Source organism: Pediculus humanus, genomic scaffold, assembly GCF_000006295.1.
Source record: "Pediculus humanus corporis 1103172108290 genomic scaffold, whole genome shotgun sequence".
In the NCBI taxonomy this organism is placed as follows: Eukaryota; Metazoa; Arthropoda; class Insecta; order Psocodea; family Pediculidae; genus Pediculus; species Pediculus humanus.
Window position 1 is genome coordinate 592,165 of NW_002987859.1, and position 12,289 is coordinate 604,453.

Consider the following 12,289-nt stretch of genomic DNA (forward strand, 5'->3'; position numbering starts at 1 on the left):
TTCTTTTTTTTTTTTTTTTTTTTTAAATTTTATTAATATTTTGATAATTATATTAAATGCGTTTTTTTTTTAAACTTATTTTCCGTTTGAAAAATTGTTAACGGAAAAGCTTTCTAGTACGAAGGTCAAATAAATTTTTTATCCGTTCGTCGTTTTTTTTTGAAAATAAATATTTGATTTTTATGTTATTAACGTCTCGTGAAAAAGTATAATAGGAAAAACGGGAAAAAATTATTATTATTATTATTATTTTTCTTCTCTTCGTATTTTTTATTCGTTTGTTCGTTTACTGTTGTCAGAGTTGTAAAAAAAAAAAAAAAAAAAAAAAAAATTTTTTTCAATTAAATTTTGTGATACATGTGATTTTTTCGCTGTTGCTGTTGCTGTTGTCATTATTATTATTTGAAAAAAGAGTGTTAAAAAAAAAAGAAAAAATTAACCGGAAAACTATCCACCATTTTTCTTAACGAGTTTCGGTTTTTTTTTGTTTGTTGTTGTTGTTGGTGAAAAGAATTTTGTTATTGTTATTATCATAATCATTATCATCGTCGTCGTCGAGTTTTTTTTTTTTTTTTTTTTGGGGAATGGGGTGAGGAGGATGAATGAAAAAATTTTCCGGTTCGAACGATGTTTTCCACACATCCATATCCGAATAAAATGAAATGAAATCCTTCGATGTGTTTGTCGATAAGGTTCAAGACATATATTCAAAAGTTAAATGGTTTCAAGGTTCAAATGGTACGACAACCGACAAATTTCAAATAAAACGTTTGTTGTTCGTTTGTTATTTGATTGTTTAAAACTCATTTAAATTTAAAGTAATGATGATAATAATAATAATAATAATAAAATTGATCGTACATATTTCCTACTTGGATTATTCTTGGATACGTGATAAACTTTGTTTATTTATAGAACTGGAAAACGATGGCGGCTGTTGGAAAAATTCATCGATTGCAGTTTTCTTTTCTTTTCTTTTTTTTTTTTTCGGGGGAGGGGGGTAAGGAAGGTTCATTATAAATCGTTGTGCACGACGTCACAACCGTGTTGCACATACACACACACACGAATTTTTTTTTGAAGTTTAACTAGAGATGGGGGATGAAGGAGGAGACGAAGTAAAATCAATTTTTTTCTTCAGTTTTTTTTTTTTTTTTTTCATGAATGGATTCGTATCATTATTATTATTATTATTATTATTTTATAATACGTAATATTTATTTATTTTGATTTTGGCCGTTATTTTTGTTTTTTTTTTTTTTTTTTACATAAATAAATCAAATGATTGAAGGTTTTATTTAAATCCTTAAAGTTTCATTCATTTATTTCTCTTCTATGGAAATTTTATTGCCAAAGTTTTTTTTTTTTTTTTTTTTTTTTTTTTTTATAGTTTTAAGGTATCCTTTGAAGTTTTTTTTTTTTTTTTATTGGGGAGGCGGGAGGGGGCTTGTATAAAGATTTAAAAATATTTACGCTTTTTTTTTTTTTTGTTTAAAAATAGTAATTGAAAGAAATTTATTTGCATTCGGTGCCAAAAAAAAAAAAAAATAAAATAAAAAAAATCCGCAAATAGTATCCGAAATTGATTTTTTGCCAAAGGTGATTTTAAATCAATTTGAAATGAATTATTATTATTATTATTATTATTATTATTATTAATGAAATGTAATCATTAAGGTATTGAAAGGTTGTTTAATTAAGATAGGAATAGAAATAGAAAAAAAAAAAAAAAAAAGATGGTCGGAATGAAAAATGTATTGAATGAATTCATTTCGACGTATTTCGTTGTTGTTGTCGTCGTCGTTTAAAGAATGAAAAATTTATTTATTTATTTATTTATTTTTTCTTGCACGTTAACTTGTGTGTGACGTTTGTTAGTTTGTCGCGTTGTTGTTGTGGTTGTTGCCGTGATTGATTGTTTTTTTTTTTTTTTTTTTTTTTGTTCTCAGAGAGTCATTCGCAGGGGAATTGTTCCGATAGCGGTCAAACGATCACGACCCAAGATACGAGCATAACTTCGTCAATAGGAGACGACGATAAACCGTACGATGTTAATTTTATTGAAGGAAGCAATCAATCATCTGCTGATGGAGGATCACAAAATTCATCTTTGTCAAGTTCGTATAAATATTTATTGTGTACTATACATGTTGCATGCGTTTTCGTTTGAAAGTCATCGTCGAAAACAGGTTGGTAAAATTATTATTATTATTATTATTATTGTTGTTGTTTTTTTTAAAATGCAGTTACGGAATGCGATGTAAAAACGGGAAGCGGGAGCGGGAGCGGCGGTACGATTTTACCCTGGGGAGCACACAAAGAACGATCCCTGTATCCGTCGTGCGTGAATATTGACGTGGATATTAAACCTGGAGAATTTGTTATGCGAACGCTTTTCGCGGATTTCACGGTTCAAGCAGAACGGAAAATGGAAGCTGTCATGAACGATCCATTGGTTTGTTTTCCGGAGACCGGTCGTTTGTTGATCACGATCGTATACGAAAGTTTAATTTTTTACGTTTAAATTTTTCAGGAGAAACCGTTGTCTAAAATATTACAAAGGGGAGAAGATGCACAATTCGATCAGTTGCTCGGAGCTTTCGGATCCGTCGCAGAACATTGTCTGCCTTCCTTACTAAGAGCTTTGTTCGCATGGTACGAAAGACAAATGGCGGAAGGTGTGATTCCTCAGCTAAGGAAAATAGATTTGAAAGGGAAAAGGTGTGAACGGCGTGCGATTTTTTTGTTTTATAAATTAGGGTAATGTTTTTACCGGTCGTCCATTTTATTTTTTTTCTCAGCAGCGAACCAACAGAAAAAAGCGAGACTGAAATTGTACAGGAAAGAAGAGATTTAGCTGTGGAGTTTATCTTTTGTTTGGTTTTAATCGAAGTTCTAAGACAATTAACTTTTCATCCCGGACACGAAGACTTGGTTGGTTTCATCGAAACGATGGCTTTTAGACATTTCAAATATAGAGAAGGGTAAGTTAAGTTTAAGTAGGTTTGATAAAGAAATCGAAGTGGATCTTGAAGAATTTTTTTTTTATCGTTTATGAAGTTTACAAAGTGGTCCAAACGCCGGAAATATACACATCGTTGCGGATTTGTATGCCGAAGTCATCGGAGCATTGGCACAATCCAGGTTTATGTCCGTCCGTAAAAAATTCATGACGGAATTAAAGGAATTGCTGGCGAAAGAACCCTCACCCCACACAACCCAGAGCATAATATCTTTACTCATGGGAATGAAATTTTTTAGAGTTAAGGTTTGTAAAAATTATTTTTTCTCTTGCAATATCTTTTATTATGCGAAAAAAAAGACGTAATAAGGGAAATTTGGTTATTAGATGGTACCCATCGAAGAATTCGAAGCATCGTTTCAATTCATGCAAGAATGTGCCCAATATTTTCTCGAAGTTAAGGACAAGGATGTGAAACATGCTTTAGCTGGTCTATTTGTCGAAATCCTTGTTCCTGTTGCTGCGGTAAGATACCCTTGGTTTCGCGATTCTCCCTTTTCTAATAAGCGTCTAAAAAAATTTATTAATTATTATTATTAATTTTTTTTTTTTTGTTGATTTTGAAGGCTGTGAAAAACGAAGTAAATGTGCCATGTTTAAAAAATTTCGTCGAAAAACTTTACCCACAAACGTTGGACATGTGCATGAAATCGAAACACCGTTTAGCGTTATTTCCTTTGGTAACTTGCCTGTTATGCGTCAGTCAAAAAAATTTTTTCCTACAAAGTTGGCATTGCTTTTTGGCCATGTGTTTGCAACATTTAAAAAATCGGGATCCGAAAATGTGCCGAGTTGCTTTAGGTACGAATTTTTTTTCCTTTTTTTTTTTTCAGCCATTTTTTTTTTCAGAATTTATTTAAATTTTTTTATTTTTTTTTGTTTGTTTTAGAATCTCTTTTTCGCCTTTTATGGGTGTATATGATTCGTATAAAATGCGAAAGCAATTCAGCCACTCAATCACGATTGCAAAGCATCGTGAATTCTCTTTTTCCCAAAGGATCGAAAACGGTCGTGCCCCGTGACACTCCTTTAAATATTTTCGTAAAAATAATTCAATTCATTGCACAGGAAAGGTTAGATTTTGCCATGAGAGAAATAGTTTTTGATTTGTTATCAGTTGGAAGACCAATAAAACTTATACTGACCCCCGAGAGAATGAGTATCGGTCTGAGAGCCTTTCTCGTAGTTGCGGATAGTTTGCAGCAAAAAGAGGGCGAACCTCCCATGCCCAGAACCATGGGAGTTTTACCTTCCGGTAATACACTTCGAGTCAAAAAAACATATTTGAATAAGGTCGGTGAATACAATTTAATTTGGAATTTAAAAAAAAAAAAATTTTAAACCTTAAAATTTTTTTTTTTTTTTTGTCGTGCAGATGCTTACCGAGGATACTGCTCGAAGCATCGGAATGTCTGCTTATTTCCCACACGTTCGAAGGGTTTTCGTTGATATTTTAAGAGCTTTGGACGTGCACTACGGTAGACCATTAATGATGACCAACACGCAAAATCTCAACAAGGTAATCTTTTTATTTATTTTATTTTTTTTTCGAAAAAAAAAGTTTTTAATTTTTTATTTTACCTGTTAGGAACCCGATGAAATGATTACGGGTGAAAGAAAACCGCGAATAGATTTATTTCGTACTTGCGTGGCGGCTGTACCGCGTTTGATACCCGACGGAATGACGGGTGTGGAGCTAGTAGACCTATTATCGAGATTGACTGTTCATATGGACGAAGAACTAAGAGCTTTAGCGTGTCAAAGCCTTCAAACATTAGTTTTAGATTTTCCAGACTGGCGACAAGACGTGATTTGGGGTAAAAAAAAAAAAAAAAAATTTAGAAAAATTTCGATTCTTTGCGAAATGATACATATTCGTTTATTAAGATCAAATTGTTTTTTTTTTTTTATATTTGAGGATTTTCACAATTTCTCGCAAGGGATGTTCAAGATACTTATCCGCAATTGGTCGACAACGGTTTGAGAATGCTGCTTCAACTTCTTACTTGTTGGAAAAATGCTTTGACGTCATCTTCCGGTCGCACTCATAAAGACGTCGTCGATGGTTCGCGGACGCTCACCAAAGAATGTCCAAGTGCTAGAAAAACTGATTTAACGGTAAATTTATTTATTTCATAATTGATTTTTTTTTTACGTGAAGAGCCTTTTTTTTCATTTTCATCCCCTTTCACTTGTAGCGAGCTGATAACGTTTGGAGCATGTTTCATCTCGTCGAAGGATTGGCCTTAGTCATGTTATGCCAATGTCGATTATGTCCTCGACGTTTATCCGTTCACATTTTGAAAGAAGTTAAAAATCTCCTGAAAGTACTCAATTACCCGGAAAATGACGTTGATTTACCCGCTATCGATATCATCGATAAGTGTTGCCCTCACGTCGTGGAAAAATGTTTGGGAGTTTTACCGCCGGCAGAAAAATCTGCCGTACTTGCAGCGTCCAACATCGATCTTCAATGGATCGCCGACAGGAGTTCCAGCATTTGGACAGCCGGATTTCAAGATGAAAGCAGTTCTAAGAGTTCTTCGACGTTCAATTTAAACGGTGCCGACCCGTGGAGTTTTTGTTTATTCGAATTCATGGATAAAAACAGGGTTTTAAAGTACTGTTCGTCGGCCATCATGCACTCTTGGCCGATCGTTTACACTCGGCTGAACGCTTTGTATCCCGTCATAGATCCAACGTAAGTCCGAAAACGATTTTTTTTTCCCCATGAAATAAAATTTATGCATTAAAACGACCATCTGTTTTTTTTTTTTTTTTTGGCAAACCAAAACAGGCCGGTCAACGATAACAGAGCTTCGTTACTGAGAAGTTCCACGACGGTAAAAAAGCCGGTCAACGAGAGAGATGTTTACATGCACGCATGGAAAAATTATGTGACATTTGCTTTTAGAGTTATTCCACAAGTGCCAAATCCCGTGGTGAGATGCGCATCTCCAGATTTTAGCTTAAAGTAATTGCATAACAAAAATTTTACATTAACAAAAAAAAAAAGATTCGACAGGAATTTCTACGAAAATTCGATTTTTTTTTATCCAGGGAAGAATTGATAATTCTTAGTTCTTCGTTAACGTCTACTTTCACCTCGTCGTCATCTCCGGATTCTTTGACGGCAGAAAAAAGCGACGGCGTTAAAAGTGGAAACATTTCGCCGACGTCTTTGTACAAGTTGGTCGTTCCTCTTTTGAGATGCGAAGCCGTTGACGTGAGAGATGCTGCGGTTCACGCTCTTGGGAGAATCAATGCGGAAGCTCTCAAGTGAGAATTTTAAAATAAATAAATTTTTATTTGTGCATTCGAAATAAACTTCCGGCAAATAATTTTATTTATTTATTTATTTTATTTTTTTTAAAGGGATTTAATGGATGAATTATTGATTTACGTTCGCGAAGCCGTCGACAGGAAACAGGAAAATATGAGAAGAAGAAGGAGACGTGATGCGTTGCGACTTCAGCTCGTTCGAGTGTTCGAATTGATTGCGGAAAACGTTTTGGACAAAGATACGTTATCGTTGCATTCGACGTTCATCGAATTCATCGATGGGGCTCGTCTCTTTTTGGAAAGCGAATCCGAAAAAGACGTGAAAGCATTGCAAGACATAAAACTTCACTTTTGCAATTTCGTTAGGAAAATGATAAAAAATTTTCCCCGTGAGTGGTGTTGCCAAACCGTAATTTTCGTTCGATGATGATGATGAAAATGATTTTTTTCCTTCCTTCCTTCGCAGTTGAAACGTGTCAAACTCTGCTGAGAAGAGATTTGAGGAGTAATTTGTTCACTCTGTTGGGTAGTTGGAGCGGAAAATTCGGTCAGGCTTTGGGCATATCGTCGGCTTCGTTGGACGAAAAACCCGGTTCCGAGTTGCAGCTCTCCGTACTTCAAGCCATGAGTGCTTTACTATGTTGCGGTCCTTGTTTCAATCCTTCCGGTCTGGCAGAAGATGGATCTTTATATTCTTGGTTGGACTTGCTCCTCGCGTCGAAAAACGAAAAAGTAATATATCTTTTCTTGCTTTTAAATGCCAACCAGAAAAGCCGCAATTTTTAATTTTTATTTCTCTCTCTCTCTCTCTCTCTTTCGTAGATTTATCAACTCGGTCGAGAAACTGTAATTCTCTTACTGGAATGCAATTCTGACATCGGTCCTTTATTGGATTGGGTCGTCGACAGATGTTACACGGCGCCGCCGGAAGTAGCTGACAGTTGTTTCTCCGCTCTTGCCACGATATTCAGCGTAAGGTAAAAATAAAGCAATATTTTTAAATTTTTAAACAAAAAAAAAAAGGGAAAAAAAATTTCCATGGGGTTTTGTTTCGATTCGAAACGTTTCGTTTTTCACTCTCCATTTTCGAAATTTTTGCTTTTTTCTTTTCTTTTCAACGAAAAAATTTATAATTTAATTTCTCGTCTAATAAAATTTAATAACCGTCTTATTTTCTCTTACCTGGAGGTTTTTTTCTCTTTTCGCGTTCGGGGAAAAAAAAAAAAAAAAAAATTTTTCTTTTCATTTTTTATTTTATTTTATTTTACTTATTCGTTTCGTTCCATTAAGAAAAAAAAAAAAAATTAACTCGTATTATGTTTTACTACTTTGAATTCTCGCATTTCTTTATTTTAAAAAAATTATTAATGCTCTTTATTGTTATTTCCTTATTTTCTCTCTCTCTCTCTCTCTCTCTGTTTCTCTTCGCTTTTTATCCCGCCCCCCCCTTTTTTTTTTTTTCACTTTCAAAAGAAACGAAAGAAGGACAATTGCGTCGGGGGTGTGTGAGAGGAAAAGGGAAAATAATTTAAATGGATGAAATTTTAATCCTTTGTTTTTTTAATTTTTTAGAAATGTATCATGATGATAATGATAGTAGTAGTGATAATAATAATGATAATGAAGGTATTAGAAAGGGTGCAAGGGGAGGTTGTCGGGACTTGTTAGGTTTTCCTTTTTTTTTTTTTTTTTTTTTACGAATAAAAAGTCGAGTCGTAGGAGTAAAATATCATTTTTGATATATGTAAATTTTTTTTTGTTTGTTTTCTCCCAACCTCCCCCCTCTTTCGGCCTCCCCGGAAATGTTTTCCGAGTTAAGGTCAGGTCTAAGAAAAAAATGCATTTACAATATTTACTAAGAAAAAAAAGAGGAAAAAAAAAGGAAAATGGTAATATTGAAGTTTGAACGGTTTTGTTTTTTTTTTTGTGTCGATGGAAATGGGCTTTGGGGGGAAGTGCGGCGGAGTAAATAATAAATGTTTATTTGCTGATTTTGCGTTCTTTCCTCATTTTATGTTTAACTTTCGACTCCATTTTTTTTTCTCTCAATGGCAACGGGAAATACCATTTAAATATCGGTTTAAGCTTAAGGATTCAAAAAAAAAAAAAAAAGAAAAAAAAGTCGTTAACGACGGGAATTATTACTCGTTATGTTGGCAACACTCGCTTTTTTTTTTTTTTCAATTGTCGTGATGATAATAAAGAAAGGGTTGATGCCATTGTTGTTGTTGTTGTTGTTGTGGTTATTTTTCCCCTCTCTCTTTCTCTCTCTTTCTAGTAAAAAAAAAAAAAAAAACGAGATTCGGGATGGAAAATAACACGGAAACGGTTATTTTTATTTTTTTTACAATTGGAAAAAATATGTTTTAGACATATCGAACGACAACAAAAATTTTAAATTTAATTGTCCAGGACTGGAGAAAAAAAAAAAAAAAGACAAAAAAAATTTCTTTTCTTTGTCGTATTTTTACAAAAAGGGGGAGTAGTCACGACTCGATCGAAAATAATTGAGAATCGGTCAAATAAGTTTTTGTCTCTCTCTCTCTTTTTGTCTCTGATTAAATTTATCCTTTTAGACGAAATGTTTGTTTTTTCATTTCCCGTTAAGAAAAAAAAAGAAAACTATTTCCGGTAAGAATTTTTAATCGAGTAAACATGTTCGCGTGCGATCGATTTTAAAGAAAAAAAAATGCAAATTTTCTTGGTTTCCTTTCAGGTTGCATTTCCGGTTTTTTTTTCCAATGGCGTCCGTCGAAATTTCATTCTTTTCTTTTCTTTTTTTTTATACAACATTTCAAAAAAAAAAAAAAAAAAAAAAGTTATTTGTTTTAATTATAAAAACGTCCGAATCGATTTATCGCTCTCGAAATAATTCGTGTATGTAATTTTGTTTGACAAAACGTCGAAACAATCGTGTGTCGTGCATGGATTTTCATTTTTTAAATTTTTTTTTTTTTTTCTCCTAAACTCGTTTCCGGTTTTTCAAGGTTTTCCCTTCCGTTTTATTTCTTTTGTATTCATTTTTACAATTTCAATGTTTATCATTCCACGAAAATTCATTTTTTTTTTTTTTTTTTTTTTTTTTTGTTGTTATAAAAGGAAAAACTTGGTCGAAAGGCAGTTGTTGTTGTGTTTGTTGTTGTTGTTGTTGAATTTGAAAAGAAAACCATCGCTGAGAGTGGTTTATATATATTTTGTTTTTTCCCGATGAGAGATTTTGTTTGTACTGGCCGTATGATAAACAAACGAAAATAATGACAAACAAACGTTTTATATTTACTTACGCCCCCTCGCCCGCCCCCGGGAAAGAGTTTTATATAAAAAAATATAATAAAATATTTGTTTTCGATCGATTTTTTGTTTGTTTGTTTGAGGGAGGGGAGAGGGGGCAACAGGAAAAAGAATGAAAAAGGTTTTTTTTTTTTAACTCTCCTGTTTGTTGTTGTTCTTCATGTACTCGTTAAAAAAGTTTTTAAATGAAAAAAGGGAAAGAAAAGGGAAGAAGGGAAAAATTTACGTGGCGTTTGTTGTTGTTGTTGTTGTGATTTTTGTTTTGTTTGAATATTCTGAGGAGAAATTTGTTTTTTTTGTTGTTGTTGTTGTTTTCCCCGACCAAACGAGAAAAGGTGTCGAATTGCACCGGAAAACAAACGTTTAAACAGGAAGTTAATCCGCAGATAAACACGCTTTGAAAGAAAACTTTTTTCTTTTTTATTTTTCCGAGGTGTTTTTTGTTTTTTTTTTTTTTTTTGATTTTATTTTTATTATTATTATTTTCCAATAATTTGTTTATTTCTCAATAAGTTTCCCCCATTTCCTCCCCCCCTCTTTCCCCCTATCATCTTCCTCGATTTGTATTTTATTACGTATTAAAAACAAAAGAAAAAAAAAAGTTAATAAAAATGAGAGTCGAAAGATTGGCTGGAAAAGAAAGAGATAATTTTTTTCTTCCTTTTTATTTAAATTGGAATAAGTAGAGTATGTATATGGTTTTATTTTTCCCTTTCCTTTTTTTTCCGGAGAAAAAGGAAAAAGGTTTTTTTTTTTATTCCTTTCAAAGAAAAAAGGAAATTTAAAAATGCTCTTATCAAAAGTCAAAAAAAAAAAAAAAGTAGGGAAAAAGAAAAAGGAAAGAAAATAAAATTTTGTTTTTTTTTTCTTTTTTTCTCTCTCCACATTCCGTCCTTTGCTTCCTTCCTTCCTTCCTTTTTGGCCCCCCAAGAAATGTTTTTTTTTTTTTTTTTTTTTTACTTAAAATCTTCGTTTCGCATAAAATATAAAGTTTACCTAAGATTATTCGATTGTGAGAAAGAGAGAAAGGGAGGAAGGAAGGAAGAGACAAAAAGAAATGGGGGGAAATTTTTTTTTCTTTAGTCTCTTTTTAGGGGGGGGGCAGGGAGAGCAGGGAATATAATATATTAAAAATTTGGAACGATTTTTTAATAACGTTTTAAAAAATTAAAAAAGAAAACGATGGGTTGGAATGTAAGAAATAGGGGGGGGGGGTAGGGTAAAGGTGAGAAAAGGAAAAGATTAAAACACCTGGAGTTTTTTTTAAAAAAGAAATTACTCGTCGCGTCGCGAAAGAAACATCAAAGTCCTAAAATTAAATAAAAAAAAAGGAGGGGGAAGAAGAAGGTGGGGAGGCGGAGGGGGGGCAAAAAAATTATTAATTAAAAGTAAATATGTATAATTTAAAAAAAAAAAAAAGAAAAGTCTTTGAAAGTTGCGTGCGGGACAAAACCTTGAGCTGTAGAAAAGAAAAAAAAGGAAAAAAGGGGGAAAAAAAAGGAAAAATTTTTTTTTAATTAAAAAAAAAAAGCGACGAAAGTTTTCTTTCTCTCTCTCTCTCTTTCCTTAAAGTAAAAAGTAAAAATGGGATGGAAGGGGAGGGAAGAGAAAGAGGAAAAAAAACTAGACGAAACTTTTTAAAAAGTCGCGCGTAAATTTTTTTTTTTTTCCTTTTTGGCTTTCCTTCCTTTGATTTCCAAAAAAAAAAAAAAAAAAAATTCAAGAGAAACTTTTCAGACCCTGGCATAGTTTTCCTCTCTTTCTCCCCTTTTTTTTTTGTCTCTCTTTCTCTCTCTCTCTCTCTCTCTCTCTCTCTCTCTCTCTCTCTCTTTTCATCTCGTTATGTTAATTCGCGGGTTGAAAGTTTTTTTTTTTTTTTGTTTTTGATGCTGTCGTCGTCATCGTCGTCGTCGTCGTCGTTTTAATTATTTATTATTGCTGTTGTCCGTGTTTTTGTTTTTTTTTTTTTTTTTTTGTTAACGACAGCATTGTTGTAGTAGGAATCTGTGGGGGGGGGGAAGCGTGCTGGATTATTATTATTATTATTATTATTATTATTATTATTATTATTATGATCTTTATTATTCTCCCATTTTTTTTTTCGTAATGAACTTTTACGATTGTTTTATGTTTTTATGTTTTGTTTTTGTTTTTTCTTCTCCTTCAGGGAATATCCTTGCGATCATTACACGGCCATAATTAACGTGACACTGATGAACACGGGATGTCCGAGAACGCAAGTTCACGAGACGGCACTTCAACTCCTTCAGATATTGGACAAGAGATTTTTTGGAAATGTCGGACCCCTCGTTTCGGAGAACGACACCGGAGGAGGTAAGTGAAACGTTTTTCGTTTTTTTTTTTTTTTTCTTTCTTTTGCTGCTGCGTCGGGAATGTTTTTGAAAGTTTTTCGTGTGGATTTTCCGAGTCGTTTGTTTCCAAAAGAAATATTGTGTAAGAGAAAAAAACAAATTGATAATAATAATAATAAAAATTGATGGGAAATTTTTTTTTTATTTGTTTATTCGTACTTTTCGCGAGTGCCCGCGCACACACGCACGCACACACACAGTGATTTGGATGATTTTATTTTTTTCTGGATGAACTGCAAACCGGGAGGAAAATCGTAAAAAAAAAAAGGAAAAAAGTTTTCAATGAGAAAACGTTCGAACGTCATTTTCCGGCCATTCAATC

At 32.9% G+C, this 12,289-nt stretch overlaps 1 protein-coding gene across 1 annotated transcript; it reads left to right on the forward strand.

Moving 5' to 3' along the window:
* Nucleotides 1-662: 662 nt before the first annotated feature.
* On the forward strand, nt 663-11,937 carry Phum_PHUM538510 (heat containing protein, putative; the record flags this gene model as incomplete). Its single annotated transcript, XM_002431592.1, has 19 exons — nt 663-775; nt 1,954-2,117; nt 2,247-2,455; nt 2,534-2,721; nt 2,802-2,984; nt 3,061-3,268; nt 3,350-3,487; nt 3,589-3,823; nt 3,912-4,315; nt 4,398-4,541; nt 4,611-4,839; nt 4,941-5,140; nt 5,221-5,723; nt 5,820-5,996; nt 6,083-6,301; nt 6,398-6,693; nt 6,771-7,036; nt 7,127-7,281; nt 11,763-11,937. 19 exons carry the CDS (start codon nt 663-665, stop codon nt 11,935-11,937), a joined length of 4,206 nt encoding a protein of 1,401 aa, XP_002431637.1.
* Between the last annotated feature and the right edge of the window lie 352 nt (nt 11,938-12,289).